At 49.0% G+C, this 14,074-nt stretch overlaps 1 protein-coding gene across 4 annotated transcripts; it reads left to right on the forward strand.

Annotated features, from left to right (window-relative positions):
* The first annotated feature begins 207 nt into the window (after positions 1–207).
* RCN1 (reticulocalbin 1) lies at positions 208–13,555 on the forward strand. Of its 4 annotated transcripts, XR_004350954.1 has the most exons (7): positions 396–770; positions 5,658–5,851; positions 6,871–7,049; positions 8,425–8,485; positions 11,279–11,478; positions 11,806–11,947; positions 12,373–13,555. XR_004350954.1 is itself a non-coding variant. In XM_032638894.1 (6 exons), the coding sequence occupies exons 1-6, from the start codon at positions 517–519 to the stop codon at positions 12,478–12,480; spliced, it is 996 nt and encodes a 331-aa protein (XP_032494785.1). In that variant the 5' UTR covers positions 208–516; the 3' UTR covers positions 12,481–13,555. The 4 variants fall into 4 exon arrangements, 3 of the variants coding, with proteins under 3 accessions (XP_032494785.1, XP_032494786.1, XP_032494787.1); XM_032638894.1 differs by lacking the exon at positions 11,806–11,947 and having other exon boundaries at positions 208–770; XM_032638895.1 differs by having other exon boundaries at positions 11,806–13,555.
* The last annotated feature ends 519 nt before the right edge of the window (positions 13,556–14,074 follow it).

The following is a 14,074-nucleotide window of genomic DNA, read 5'->3' on the forward strand; positions in this document are numbered from 1 at the left end:
GAGATTCGGGCTCCCAGCTGGAAGTTGGGGAGAGCCAGCGCCTCCCTCCGTTCAGTTCTATGGAACCGAAAGGGGAGAGGGAATTTTACCCCAAACATCTGTTGCTTGACAAAGAACTTCCCGATCTTCTTACCAGCCCGCCAGTCCCCAGCCCAGTCCGCCTGGGCCCGCCCCTCGCGACGAGATCGCGGGGAGGGGCCGAGGCGAAACCCGAGCCTTGCGCCCACCACCCGGGCGGGCGACGTGGCTCCTCGGCCCCGGCTTCCCCCCGCAGCCCGGCGGCCAATGGGCGCGTGAGCAGGGCCGACTGGCGCTCCCCTGCCCGCTGCCTGGGGCGCGCCCTCCGGTCTGGCACTGGGCGGGCGCTGGCCGAGGGGCCGGCCCGTCCCCTCCCTCCTCGCGCTGGCCCCAGCCCAGCCGCCGCCGCCGCCGCGCTCGCTTCGAGCACGCATTCCCGAGCCGCCGCTCTCATCGCTCGCTCGGTCCCTCCCCGCGGGCCGCTCTCAGCTCCCGACGATGGCGCGCGGCGGCCGCGGTTGCCACCTGGGGCTGGCCCTGGGGCTGCTGCTGGCGCTGGTGCTGGCGCCCCCGGCGCTGCGGGCCAAGCCCACGGTGCGCAAGGAGCGCGTGGTGCGGCCCGACTCGGAGCTGGGCGAGCGGCCGCCCGAGGACAACCAGAGCTTCCAGTACGACCACGAGGCCTTCCTGGGCAAGGAGGACTCCAAGACCTTCGACCAGCTCACCTCGGAGGAGAGCAAGGAGAGGCTGGGGTGAGGCCGCGCTCGGGGGCTCCGCAGGTGCCCGCTGGGCCACTCGCGCGGAAGCCGCGCGGACCGCCAGCCGCAAAGCGAAAGAGAAATCGGGCGCCGGGACCCAAGGGCGGGGACCCGGCGGGCCCGGCGGCTGGGCTGGGGCAAAGTTGCCCGCGGGCCCCGGGACCCTGCGTGCTGATCGCCGCCGGGGCCGGGGTGGCTTCCCGGGGGGAGGCGAGAACGTGGCAGCGGTCGCGGGAGCCAGGACGGCCAGGGCCCGCCCCCTCCCCTGGGTTGCATCAGAAAGGAGGGGAGAGAGCGTACAAAAGAAAAATTTGTCCACGGTGGCCTTTTAGTGACATGAGTTCTTCCCCACCCTCCCGGTTTCTCTCTTTCCCCCGCATAACAAGAGAGGAGGGCATGAGACACTGCTAAGGTCTCAAGGATTATCATTAAAGGGTAGAAGATGAAGGGGCAGCCGGAGAGGGTTGATTCCTGGCCTATGTCCCTGGGCCGGGACTGGGGTGTTCTTGCCTTCTGCTTAATCGCCCCGATATCGGAAGTAAGGGGTATAAAAATCCTGTTGTTAAGAAGGGAGGGGCATTTGGGGACGGGAGGTGGAAATGGAAACTGGTCCTCCTTTCTGTTTCCAGTAGTTTCTGATGGCAGCAGAGGCACCCAGTCTTTTGGCAGCTGGGGGCAAAAAGCTGGAGGGTGGTGTGGTGACAGGTTGTGAATTTCACTGTTGAAGGCAGTTGAGTCAGGAACCAAACCTGGGAAACAAAACTTGGGTACATCTCAGTGCACCCTCTCCACGGCCCCTGGGGAGACACTTGAGCTTTGTGCAAAGGTATCTGGGAACCCTTCCACAGAGGAATCAGCAGTCAGCCTGATCCCAGATGGAGACCCGTCTAGGGAGGGTCCCAAGAGCCCTGCCTACTGGGCACCAGGCCTCCAGGAATCTGGTTCCTGGGGGTGGAGGGTCTTTCTGGCCTGTTGCACAAAAAAAGAACACAGCCATCCTTGTGCTGATGGGGGCTACCAAAGGCCAATGTGGTTGGTTAGAATATGAGGCTAAATTATACCTATTGTGTAGGTGCACCATCTGCCTGCTCTGATAAAAACATCTTTGAGCTTCAAAGTCACCTCCCAACAGTCACCTTTTATTTTGCAGAGAAGTACACTTTCTCTTCCAGTTTGGGCTTTAACAAAGGGAGCCATTGAGGAGTTCAGTCCATTGTATTGCCTTGAGGCACTTGGAAGCTGATTTATCCTGGGGCCCCGGGTGGCAGCCGTTTGTCACCAGGGAGGAGGAGGAGAGGTTTGAGGGATTGGAGTAGGGAACTCCACTTTGCAGTCGTAAGGCTTCCAGTTCAATGCCTTCATCATGATGAGTAAGAGAGCAAGTGGTGATGAGTAAGTGGTAATGGAGTTGGTCTGCATTTGACCCTTGTATGAACACCTTAGCTGCATTCATTTTTTTTTAAATTTAATTTTATTTATTTTTTATACAGCAGGTTCTTATAAGTTATATATTTTATACATAATAGTGTATATACGTCAATCTGCATCCATTGATTCACGCAACTAACATTTGAATGGCTACTGTATTCCAGGTACCGTGTTAGATACCTGACAACTACAAAAATAAAACCTTACGTTCTATATACGTACTATTACGTACTTATAATCGTATGCGGAGGGGAGAGATTCAAGCAGATGCTACGCATCATTGCTGTGATGGTGGCATGTAAAAGCCACAATGACCGCATCTCGGAGAAAAGGAGCTCCCTAAGGCTTCGGGTTGGAGAAAGTAACTTGGGGGTTTGGGAAGTCACCTGACCAGAGCTTGTGGCACGACTCAGAGGTTACCAGGAGTATAAGCAGGGAAAGGCATCTGAAGAGAGAACAGCCTGCTTATACAGGTTTTGAAATCTGTTCTTGTGGATTCGGGGTGTTGGGACAGTAAAGGGACAGGGCAGGAAAAGTGGGAGGTGGGAGTGGCGAGGAGGCCGAGGGCAGAGCAGGAAGGACCTCTGTGAGGTGGAGATTAGACGTTATTCTGTACATGGTAGAAATGTCATCATCCCAAAAATTCATTAGGAAAGTTGGACTGGCAGTAGGGCAGAGAACATAACTGAGGCACGGATGGCAAGACCAGGGGCACAGGGTGGCCGTGCGCGCCTAAGTCAGGCACAGCGGGAGAGGGTAAACGCAGAGCCACGTTGGAGGCGGGACTGACAGCGCTTGCTTTTGGCTCAGCGTCAGGGTGGGTGGGGGAGACGAGGGGGCAGTCAAGGGTGGCATCTGTTTTCTGGTCTTGAGCCACTGGATGGGTAGTGGACACACCGCTCACCTATAAGGTAAATCTGGGCTAAATGCAGAGGAGGCTGGAGCATTGGAAATGATGGGTGCGGTATGGGACTGGCAGAGCGTAAGAAGCCATTTCTCTGTCCACAGCTCCTGGTGCAACAGTCCCCTCCAAGTCCGGACTGCAGAGGCAAGAGCATGACTGGATCCAGGCAGCTTTGTCACCACCATCTGCCCATAGATTCTGAAAACATGACAGCTCTAAGGCCCCTGAAGACAAAAAAAAAAAAAAAAGTGGGGACCCAGAGGCTTCATGCAGTCACAAATGTGCTGCGCAGTCTGAGAAAAAAATGTAAATTACTTGCCAACATTTAACATCAAAGCGATTTCCCATACAGCCCCCGATTTCCGGCTTCTCTTGACACCCATGGCCCATTTTTCCATGAGGCAGTCATTGTCTGGAGCAGAGCTGGGCAGCCTTATTGGCAGCTGTCAGGGGATCCCCGGGCTCCCAGGACGCTCTGCTTACTTCCATTACCTGTTACCTGTTTGTTGAGTTCTCCATCCTCCTGTGGAGGGGATTGTCATCCTTAGTGAGGAAAGGCACACATTCTCTCCTCTACTCCTCACAACATTCCTTGTAAAGTAGGTGTTCCATTTACAGATGGGGAAACTGAGACTCAGAGAGTCAAGTCAGTTGCCCAGGATCACACAGGACTGGGGTCCAGGTGTTCTGATTATAGCATTTGGTTTATTTACATCATAGCCTCCTATCCCTAGAGCTCATGTTTGATATTTTTAAAGAGAGAGGTTAAGATTATATATGCTTCCAACAGATATTTATTGAGCTCCCACTACGTGTCGGGCTGACCTATGTCCTGGATATTTCTTTGGCATAGATTAGATGCTGTCCTTTCCAGAAAAACAGGTTGTATACTGTCTGATGTCGTTTGGTCTTTGCTGGTTTGAGATTCTGCCTCTCAGTTGGCTTTGGATAACGATGGGCGTGCCACCACTGTGTCCCCAGGACTGGAGCAGAGTCTGGCGCACAGTAGGTAGGCTGAACACTGCACTGGGTTGAAAGAATTCTGCTGTGTCTAGCTGTGATTTCCTGGAAGGAAGATACTTGAGGTTTAGTCTTTTGGTCTTGAGACCTGTTAAAATTGCAAATGAAGGGACAAGTCAAAGCTGTTGGTAAAGTTTACACCTTCCTGAGAAACAGAAGCTTGGGCTACCCAGGTTCGGATAGGAGATGGGGATTTAAGTGCTAATGAATTCATTTCCATTTCTAATTGATCAAAGAGTAACTGCCGATTTGAACTTCCGTTCACAGTAAGAAAGATAAAATTGCAGCCCAAAGCAAAGAAACAAATCCCTAATTAGCCTGTATGACATCATCCCTGGTAAATGGACTACTAGGGTAAAACTTTCTTAAACATTGGAAATAGCTTGCAGGTGTCTTTGAAGTTTCCTTCAGGGATGGCATCCCTAGCTTGGGGCCTTTTGGCCTAGAGATGGACACTGTTGAGTTCCCAGCCTGAAGTTTGCTCTGGACAGGGGTTTGGGGTGCCTTAGTGAAGTCCAGTGGGGAATTGCTGGAACCTGGGCCAGCTGTGGAGCAGGAGATGCCAGTGGGCATAGGGGTCTTCACCTTAAGAGCAAGGGGTTGAGGCTCCTGCAGCTGCTTAGGTGGTCAAGTTTCTTGAATAAATGTCAAGGCTCTTTCATCCCTGACTGTTTTTTTTTTTTTTTTGGCTATGTTGGGTCTTTGTTGCTGCGCGCGGGCTTTCCCTAGTTGCGGTGCACAGGTTTCTCATTGCAGTGGCTTCTCTTGTCGCAGGGCACGGGCTCTAGGTGCGAAGGCTCAGTAGTTGTGGCTCGCGGGCTCTAGAGTGCAGGCTCAGTAGTTGTGACACACGGGCTTAGTTGCTCCGCGGCATGTGGGATCTTCCCGGACCACGGCTCGAACCCGTGTCCCCTGCATTGGCAGGCGGATTCTTAACCACTGCACCACCAGGGAAGCCCCTCATCCCTGGCATTTTCTGCTTTGTCCAAGATCTGGTCTCCTCCTGCATTAAGTTTCAAGTCTTTGAATCCAAAGTGGTGAGATTAAAAAAAATTTTAAAAACCCACTTACTTTTTGGTTGGTTTAGTTAGAATCTTCCATCTTTTTCATTGGGCTTAGAGCCAGAGGACATGGATTCTTACCACAGTGGTACCAAATACTCCCTCATTGCTCTAAAATGAGGGAGTTAGACTATATCAGGGAAGACTTCTAGGTTTCATCTTACAAATCAACTCACTCAGTTTCTGCAGAGCACTGTGTTGAGAAGGATTCTGAGGCCACATCAAGGGTTTTTATCAGGACAGAAGGGCCTGATCCACTAGTAGTGTCTGCCATTGGCATTGGGTGGTTGTGGGGAAGGCATATCATCCTTGGAAAAGATAAACTTCAAGATCCTTTCCAGCACCGTCGGATCATTGATTTTATTTTAGCATTTATGCATCTTAGATTCTGCAGGTGTTTGATCTCTTTCTGGAGCAGGATCACACAAGCCTTGATAATAGCCTTGTGGGTTTTTTTTTTAACTACAGGAAGATTGTCGATCGAATCGACAGTGATGGGGATGGCTTTGTCACCACTGAGGAGCTGAAAACCTGGATCAAACGGGTGCAGAAAAGGTACATCTACGATAATGTCGCCAAAGTCTGGAAGGATTATGATCGGGACAAAGACGATAAAATTTCCTGGGAAGAATACAAACAAGCCACCTACGGTTACTACCTAGGTAAGAGGTGCTGCAAGAGCGATTACACAGCTGGGGCCTGTGTAACAAGCTTCTTGTGGGAAACTATACTGTCTCATCCTATCTACCCCCTTTGGGGAGACATCTCAACCTCCTAAGTAACAACTGCTTGTGTAACATCCTGCTCTGCTTACTAAGAATACACCAAGTTGCTTACTGTGAGTGAACTTGTAGGTGGAAGGGGGCAAGGGTCTAATAAAAAATAAACTGCTCCCTAACCTGAGCTTACAGTCTCAGAGGTACACCCAGAGAACAAAGCAGAGAGGAAGCATGTTTTATGTTACAGTTTCAGAATGCTGCCGAGTTTCAGGCAGCAAGGACCAAGTAAGCTGGAACAGTCCAGGAAGGCTTCCTGGTGGAGGGTGGCTTGGGAACTGGGCCTTAAAGACTGGATTTGTATCTGGAGAGATAGAGACGGGTGGGGAAGGTGGGTCAGCTGGAGGGGCAAAGGTGCAGCAATGCATTCAGCAATGCCCTGGAGGGGCAGGGTTTGGACATAAGTCATGCTTGTTTTGGAGGAATGATGGAGGGGGTGTGTGCCCAGCACTGGGTGCAGACCCGCTAGGTGCCTGGCAGAGCCGAGAGGGGACAGGCCTGAGGAGAACCAAAGACACATACACTGCCAGCCAGATTAAGAGAGGTCTTGAAAAGAGTCGAAGGGACATTTAGAATAGATGTCCTGGGTACTAGGGAGCCTCTGTATGTTCTGGATCAAAGAATATAATGAAAGTAGGGTTCTGCAGAGAGAAGTATGGCATTAATATGGTCTCAAGCCTATGCTTTTTCACCGCTTGCTGTAATGCCCCTAACAAGTCTTTAGGGCATGGACTGTATGGTGGTATGGAGGGACAGACGCTAGAGGCATTCTGAAATAAAATGTTTAAAGAACTCGATAGGTCAGGACCTTTTGTCTTCTATGTACCATTTGGCGTGAAGGAGGAGTGATGTGGGAGAAAACGCCTTAGGCGCCTGGTTTCCACGTTTCTGTGTACATCCTCCAGGAAACCCCACAGAGTTTCATGATACTTCAGATCATCACACCTTTAAAAAAATGCTGCCACGTGACGAGAGAAGGTTCAAGGCTGCAGACCTCGATGGTGACCAGACAGCCACCCGGGAGGAGTTCACCGCCTTTCTGCACCCTGAGGAGTTTGAGCATATGAAGGAAATTGTGGTTTTGGTAAGATATAGAAAGAGCCTGTGCTGGCAAAAGACCAGGACGAAAGCTGCACGGAAACCTTGTCCCTTCCTGCAAAGTGAGAACGTTCTTCAGCCTGAAGGGGATGGGACAAGGACCCTGAAGTGGAATACACCGGAATACCTGTGTACCCAGGAGATCAGTCAGGGCAGGGTAGCTGCCGTAGCAAGTAGCCCCCAATCCCAGCCATTTAACACAATCAAAGGTTATATCCAGTCCCGGCAGATGGTCCCGGTCAGGGGGATCTCCTGGGCAGTTCTTCTCCAGTGTTGTCAGGCTCCCAGTCTACTTCCATCTTGTCGTCCACCATCCTGTGGCTTTGAGGTCATCCTGGCCACTACCAGCTGGTAGATAGAAGAAGAGAAGGACCAAGGAGGAGGCATGGCCTGCCTTCACTGTCCCGAGGGCTCCTGCCACACATAACAAGGCAGGGGAATGCAGTCTAGATGTGTGCCCAGAAAGAACAAATGCGCTTAGTAAGCAGTGAGCTCTCTGTCCTATCTGAGGGAAGAACAAAAAGACTCAGAAATGGAATGCATTGTACTGTTAAATCATACAGAAACTCAAAGTCGGACCATGCTTGGAAAGGATGCTCCCCTTGGAGTGTATTTGCTTTCCAGTGTCTTGTTGGGTCCCACCTGTCTTCATTTTCCACGACAATAACATAAATGCCATCACCTGTTTTCAGGGCCGATCTCCCAAGGCAGTTCCAGTTGTTTTGATGCTGGGAGACAGCCAGCTCTGGACCCAGTCGTGGATGGGCTCACTCTCACCTCATGCTTCATCCTTATGACCACAGTGACCCCAGGGGCTGGGCAGTGGCTTTAAGAATCATTCCTTTTTACCACCCAACACCTGCTTAATGATAGCTAATCTGACACAAGACGGTGAAGATGGGGAAGTGGATTATGGGCTTCTGATTGGCTCTGTTCTCAGGTTGGCCATTTTCTCCAGGATGCCTTTGAGTTTCTGTGACATGGACAGTAGACTCATTTAATTAGCAGAAAACCTAGTTCAGAAGTCAAATGTATTGATACTAAATACACAACATAATACATTCGGAAGTCAGATATACTTTTAGTTTCTAATTGCCCAAAATAGTTCCATATGTTTCTGACACCAACTCGGTGTTCAGGGTCCAGTCAGCACTGGAATCTGTCTTTGTGATCATTTTAGTCCAGTGGTTCTCAGGCTGGGTTCCTCCCAGTACACAGAGATGATCTGGCCGGAGGGTGGAGACGGTTGACCTGGCAGGGCTTCCTGATATAATTAGAGTGCCTCTGGGCTTGTAGGTACATTTTCAGTTGCAGAGAGGGTGCTGCTTTTAAAATCCACCCCCCCCCCCTTTGCTTCCTAGGAGACTCTGGAGGACATCGACAAGAATGGGGATGGCTTTGTAGATCAGGAAGAGTATATTGGTAAGTGCTGGCCTGGAGTCTTGCTCCAGTGTCCCACCTGGGCAGCATCCTCCACCCACATGTCTGGCTACTTTCCTCAGATGACTCTTTCAGCAGCAGCTGTAAGTCTGTAGGTGTCACTCCTGTGACTTCCCAGTGAGAGGGGCTTGTCACACCAGCCCTAGCGGTGCAGATTCAGGGAGGCATTCTTAGTGAAGCAGAGCCCAAAAGGCTGGCCGCACCCCAGGGCTGGCCAGCAGTTGATCCCTCGGCTCTGAGAGGTGCCCTTCATCACTCCGTGTAGTTCTGCCTTTGCGAAATGGGACTGGAGATCCCAGAGATGTACAGTGAAGCTAGAGCGGACAGTCTCAGGGGACAGACTTTACAACAGACTGTTAGCCAGCGGGGCCTAGAAACTGGGTGGACGGAGCTGTGGTCAACAGAACTGTTTACATGCCCGAGTTCTCTGCAGAAAGGCATTCCTTCTTAGGTAAATCCTTTTACAAAGTGCACGATTGCCCCATGATATAGCCGTCTTACGCCTCTGGTTTTTGGTCTTTCATTGGGAGTACTGTTCCTAGTTTTTTGTTCTGAAGGGCTCCACTTAAGCAACATCAAGAAGTGTGTTTGCAGGTAACTGAGCCCTGGCTGAATGAGGCTCCAGTTAGTGCCCTGGGTCAGACGCCGCCCAGGAGCCCTCCCAGCATGAAGGACTAGAGAAGGCGGCAGGGATATTTCCATTTGATCCTCTGTGGCTGCTACTTCAGTGCTTTGGCACGTGGCCCCAGCTGCAGGCCACCTTATCGTGATAGCTCTTCTTTTCCCATGTCTCAGTAAAGTAAAAGCTGGAAAAATCATTTGAAGGATGTGATGGATATAATTTTTGTGCAGATTTTTTTTTTTTTGCGGTACGCGGGCCTCTCACTGTTGTGGCCTCTCCCGTTGCGGAGCACAGGCTCCGGACGCGCAGGCTCAGTGGCCATGGCTCACGGGCCCAGCCGCTCCGCGGCATGTGGGATCTTCCCCGACCGGGGCACGAACCCGTGTCCCCTGCATCGGCAGGCGGACTCTCAACCACTGCGCCACCAGGGAAGCCCATTGTGCAGATATTTAACAGAGGCAGTTAATTACCTTTCAACATAAAAGAAGAGCCCGTGTTGCCATCAGTCTCTGGTGTGTAGTTGTACTACTTTGCCACCCCATACAGAAGAATAAGTGCCTTCTGAATGAAGAGCAAAGTTGCTTCTAATCGTTTGGAATTATATTTGATCTGAAGAACCAAACGTTGTCCCCCTCTGTCTGTGGTAACAGATGGGCAGCTCTCGCCACAGTAATTAAAGCCATCTCGGTGGCACTACCTTTCTTTGTAGAATAACCAATGCTGACAGCCCCGTCATCAGTGCAAGCAGCAGAGCCTGCCTCAGGCCTGGTACACGTGCGTGTGCGGGAAGGTTCAGATCCCCGGACACCTTGACAGTGGTGGCGGAATTAGACTGACAGGGAAGGCTGACTGATTAAAACGATGTAGCACTTTTGATTAAAACTAGGTGCTCTCCCCACCCTCCTCCTGATCTGCATTGAAAGGGTGCAAAGTCAGGGGCAAACTCCTTGAGCGGCTTTGTCTAAAAGAAACATTACATTCTTTACACTGGCAGAGAGGGAGGTAGGCTCATTGTTCTTGAAAACTGAATTCTGAGTGACTTGGAGTCAGAGAGACCGGATGTCCAGACTTGTCTAGCAAGTGACTTCAATTTATGGAGGAGCCTTCTCGGCAGGCAGAGACAAGTGGAAACCGGTGGTGATGTAGTGTAGTGGGAAGAACACTGGAATTAAGAGTCCTGGCTTCTCCGCTTACTAGCTTTGAGACCCTGTGGGAGTCGTGTAATCACTCAGTATAAGCCTGTTTCCTTATCTGTAAAACGGGAAGACACAGCACCCATGTTTCCAGGATGGTGTGGGTCTACTTGTAGTTGAACGCAGGGTCTTGCCTCTCTTTTTCCTTCGTTCACTACCTACTGTCTCTACCATCTGACATTTCCAAGCTGTTTCCATCAAAAGAGAAATTGCCCTCAGGGTATCTCTTTTCCAAGAAGATCTAGTAGCTTAGCAAACAATGGATAAACTTTGCCTTCTTTTTCCTTTCCCTGCCATTTTCTAAAATAAGGGTATTTATCTATCTTATAAAATTGCTATAAGGATGAAATGAAATATATGTGAAAGCCCCCTGGAAATGATGTAAACAACAATTGTAGTAAACACAGTGGTTAAGACTATGGGTTGGAAGCAGAGTGCCCATGTTCCTGTGTAGCCTACTACATTCTCATACTAGCTGTGGGTCCTTGGGTTAAGGCTGTGCCTCGGTGTTTTCATCTATAAAGTGGGAATAACGACACCTAACTTCATAGGATTGTAATGAAAAATCAAATTTAAAAAAGTATGTGCTTCACACAGCATCTGGACCATAGAAAGTGCTGTTATTGGTCATTGTTATTAGTTTTCACCTAATAGTATAGTATAGTTCCAGACTGGGTTGTAGAGGGCTTTCACATTTGACCTTCATAATAACCTTTTGAGTAATAAGTTATTGTCTCCACTTTACAGACGAAAAGTCAAAAGCCAGGATTCATCTTCTGGCTCCCAAGCACAGTTCTTTCTCGCCCACTAAGCGGCCTTCATAGTGGATAAATCATTGCATTATTTACCCAAGAGACTGCCCCCAGCTGTCTGGTTAGGTCTCTAGATTGCAAGAGGTCAGGTTTTCTTGGACTTACCTTCCCACTTGTCTTTATAACCAAGAACAGCCTTTCCTTCCAGCTGATATGTTTTCCCACGAGGAGAATGGCCCTGAGCCAGATTGGGTGCTGTCAGAACGGGAGCAGTTCAATGAATTCCGAGATCTGAACAAGGACGGGAAGCTGGACAAAGATGAGATCCGCCACTGGATCCTCCCACAAGACTATGACCACGCACAGGCTGAGGCCAGGCACCTGGTGTATGAGTCGGACAAAAATAAGGTATTTCAGCATCCTCTGGAATCATTCCTTGAAGGGAGACAGTTTACATAAGATTGGTTCTGTTTGCTTCTTTGATGTTTGCCTTGGCCCATGTGGCCGTGTCCTTATTGACTTCTCTCATTCCTGCCCTACATCAGAGACCTGTGAACTTCAGCCAACACCGTGATAACCCACGGTGAGCTCATTAGGCCCAGACGTTCCTGTTCCTGGAGAGTCTGCTGTGGGTCACACTTAACGTTCACTGCCATCTCCTAGGATCGCAGAACCGGTCACTTGGTTGGCTGTGGGCAGGCATGGATTTAAGAGGTGTGCCCTGTGTTGCCCTAGGACAAGCTTGTTCATCCATTCATTCAGTCAGCAGACACTCTTCAGACCTCTGCAGCATGTGAGGCAGAAGGAAGCCCATCACATTAAAGCCTCGGCATCCTCAGGCCAGCTCACCGTGCTGGCTCCGAGCCAATATCTATTGGTCAGTATCCAAATAAAGAAAGAAAGAAATAAGGTTTAGAAAGAAGTCCTGCCTCTTCCCATTTTGATCACAGCTGCAAATTCTCGGGAGACAGTCAAGTTTTGCAGTCAAGCCATAAAAGGGAAGTAGAATTCTTTGGGGCCTGTCTTGGGAATGCCAGCACTGTGTGTAGACATAACTGGACTCCGGCTCCTCAATTCCTTGAGGACTTTTCTGATGTATTTTAGCACAGCTTTTGTAGCAGGAGGCTGTTCCAATTTGGGGCTTTGCAGGGTAGTGATGGTAGATGAAGGAGGTACCTAGTAGCTTATTATGAAACGTAATATTTTAAATGTTGCAGATCAATGAAATACCATGAGCTTCATGCTGTGACGACTCCGAGTGACCAGAGTTGCTGTGACAGAGCTCTTTTCTCTCTCCTGCAGGATGAAAAGCTCACTAAAGAGGAGATCTTGGACAACTGGAACATGTTTGTTGGAAGTCAGGCTACTAATTATGGGGAAGATCTCACCAAAAACCATGATGAGCTTTGATGCACATTCACCATATGGCAGACTGTCATAGGCTTTCTTTTATTGTCCTGGATAATTGCTACAATTACCTCATTTACAGCAGTTGCGTCCCCCCCAAAAGCAAGTTTGTCACCTCAGATTGGGGTTAAAATGATTTTTTACTCAATATTTGCTGGAAAATAGTCATCACTGATCTTTGAGTAAGGTTTCTGTCCAAACACATTAAAATCTTGGTAAATTACAATGCTCTGTGGGGATACATTGCTAAAACATGACTTTTTAGCTTTTTCCATGAAATTTGAACTGAAGGGGAATAAAATTTGAAAAAGCCCTATGATTCAGAAGTTGGGTGAGCGGGGAGAGGGCAGTATAGGGAGTGACCGCCATGTATTTTAACTGCAGAGTTTTTACATTTGCCACTGTTAAATAATTGGTGAGGGAAAATTCTGATTAAGCTTCAGTGGTATCGCATCCTACACAGGCTTCTTTCAGAGCAAGGCTGATATTTCAGATTCTTCTTCTTGACTTTGTACTCTGAGCTGTTACTGTAAATGGCATATAAATCTCTGTGCATTCTTCTATATGGACCTGCTAATGTGTACAACAGATCCACCCATCTTTGTTTTTTGTTTTGTCTTTGTTTTTTACAATAAGAAGCAGTTAAGAAAGGTTATGTGAAAAAGAAAGGAATTTTAAAGGTAGGGAGAAAAGATGAATGTCAGGCATTTGAAGAACTACAGGAAAATGGTAAACACTTTATCATACTTGAGAAATTTTTCTTGACATGTAAATGAAGCAGATCTGATCTTTGAAAAAGTGAATAGAAATCCAATCCATTTCCTTGCTGATCTCTGATAGGAATAGGGAGTAGGGTCCTAGGAAAGCCTGCTTAGTGGAGCTCTGGAACCCATCTCATCCAGTCCTGGTGAATCCACAACCCTTGGACCTGCCCTGGGACCACTTACACCATGTAATTGACAAAGCAGGTTCCAAGCCACTGGCTGAACTGGAAGAAATAACTTTTACAGGTTGGACTTCCACCTTATAAGGAGAAAGTGAATGAAATAAAGGATCCCTCTGAGGATTTTCTACTGTGTCCTGTGGTGTTTGACTTCATATGTACCATTTGTGACATTATTCACTGTTGATAGAGAATTTAACAGTGGGATGAGATGACATGAGTAAGATTATAAAAGTTTTGCATTTTAAAAATCCAACTATTAGAATGTTCAGAACATATTCATATTTACTTATTTAATAGATACATACTTCTCTATGCTAATTAGAGAACGTGCAGGTCATTTTAATGGTAAGACCTTTCAGAGACAGGTTTCAGTTGGAGGAAAATCTGGACTTCTTATCAAGGCCTAGGAGGCCCTATAGCAACTGGTCCCTTCCCGACTCATCAGCCCCACTCCCTTTCACCTCCCATAGCAGCCCCACTGACTTTCTGGTCCTCAAACACACCAAGTTCATTTCCAGGTTGGGCCCTTTGCACTTGCTATCCTTCTGATTTGGAACCCCCATCTCACACATCCTGGGGTAACTCAAAACATACTTCCTCAGCGGGACCTTCCCGACTCCATTATTTGTAGCAGTCCCATTTGAGTCCCCA

The sequence above is a fragment of the Phocoena sinus genome, chromosome 8, assembly GCF_008692025.1.
Source record: "Phocoena sinus isolate mPhoSin1 chromosome 8, mPhoSin1.pri, whole genome shotgun sequence".
Lineage (NCBI taxonomy): Eukaryota > Metazoa > Chordata > Mammalia > Artiodactyla > Phocoenidae > Phocoena > Phocoena sinus.

Excerpts from the sequence above, each read along its gene's own strand:
- RCN1 (XM_032638894.1), top strand. The coding sequence starts at position 517 with ATGGCGCGCGGCGGCCGCGGTTGCCACCTGGGGCTGGCCCTGGGGCTG. Across the intron at positions 5,852-6,870 it reads CACCTACGGTTACTACCTAG|GAAACCCCACAGAGTTTCAT; the intron begins GTAAGAGGTGCT and ends TACATCCTCCAG. Across the intron at positions 7,050-8,424 it reads TGAAGGAAATTGTGGTTTTG|GAGACTCTGGAGGACATCGA; the intron begins GTAAGATATAGA and ends TTTGCTTCCTAG.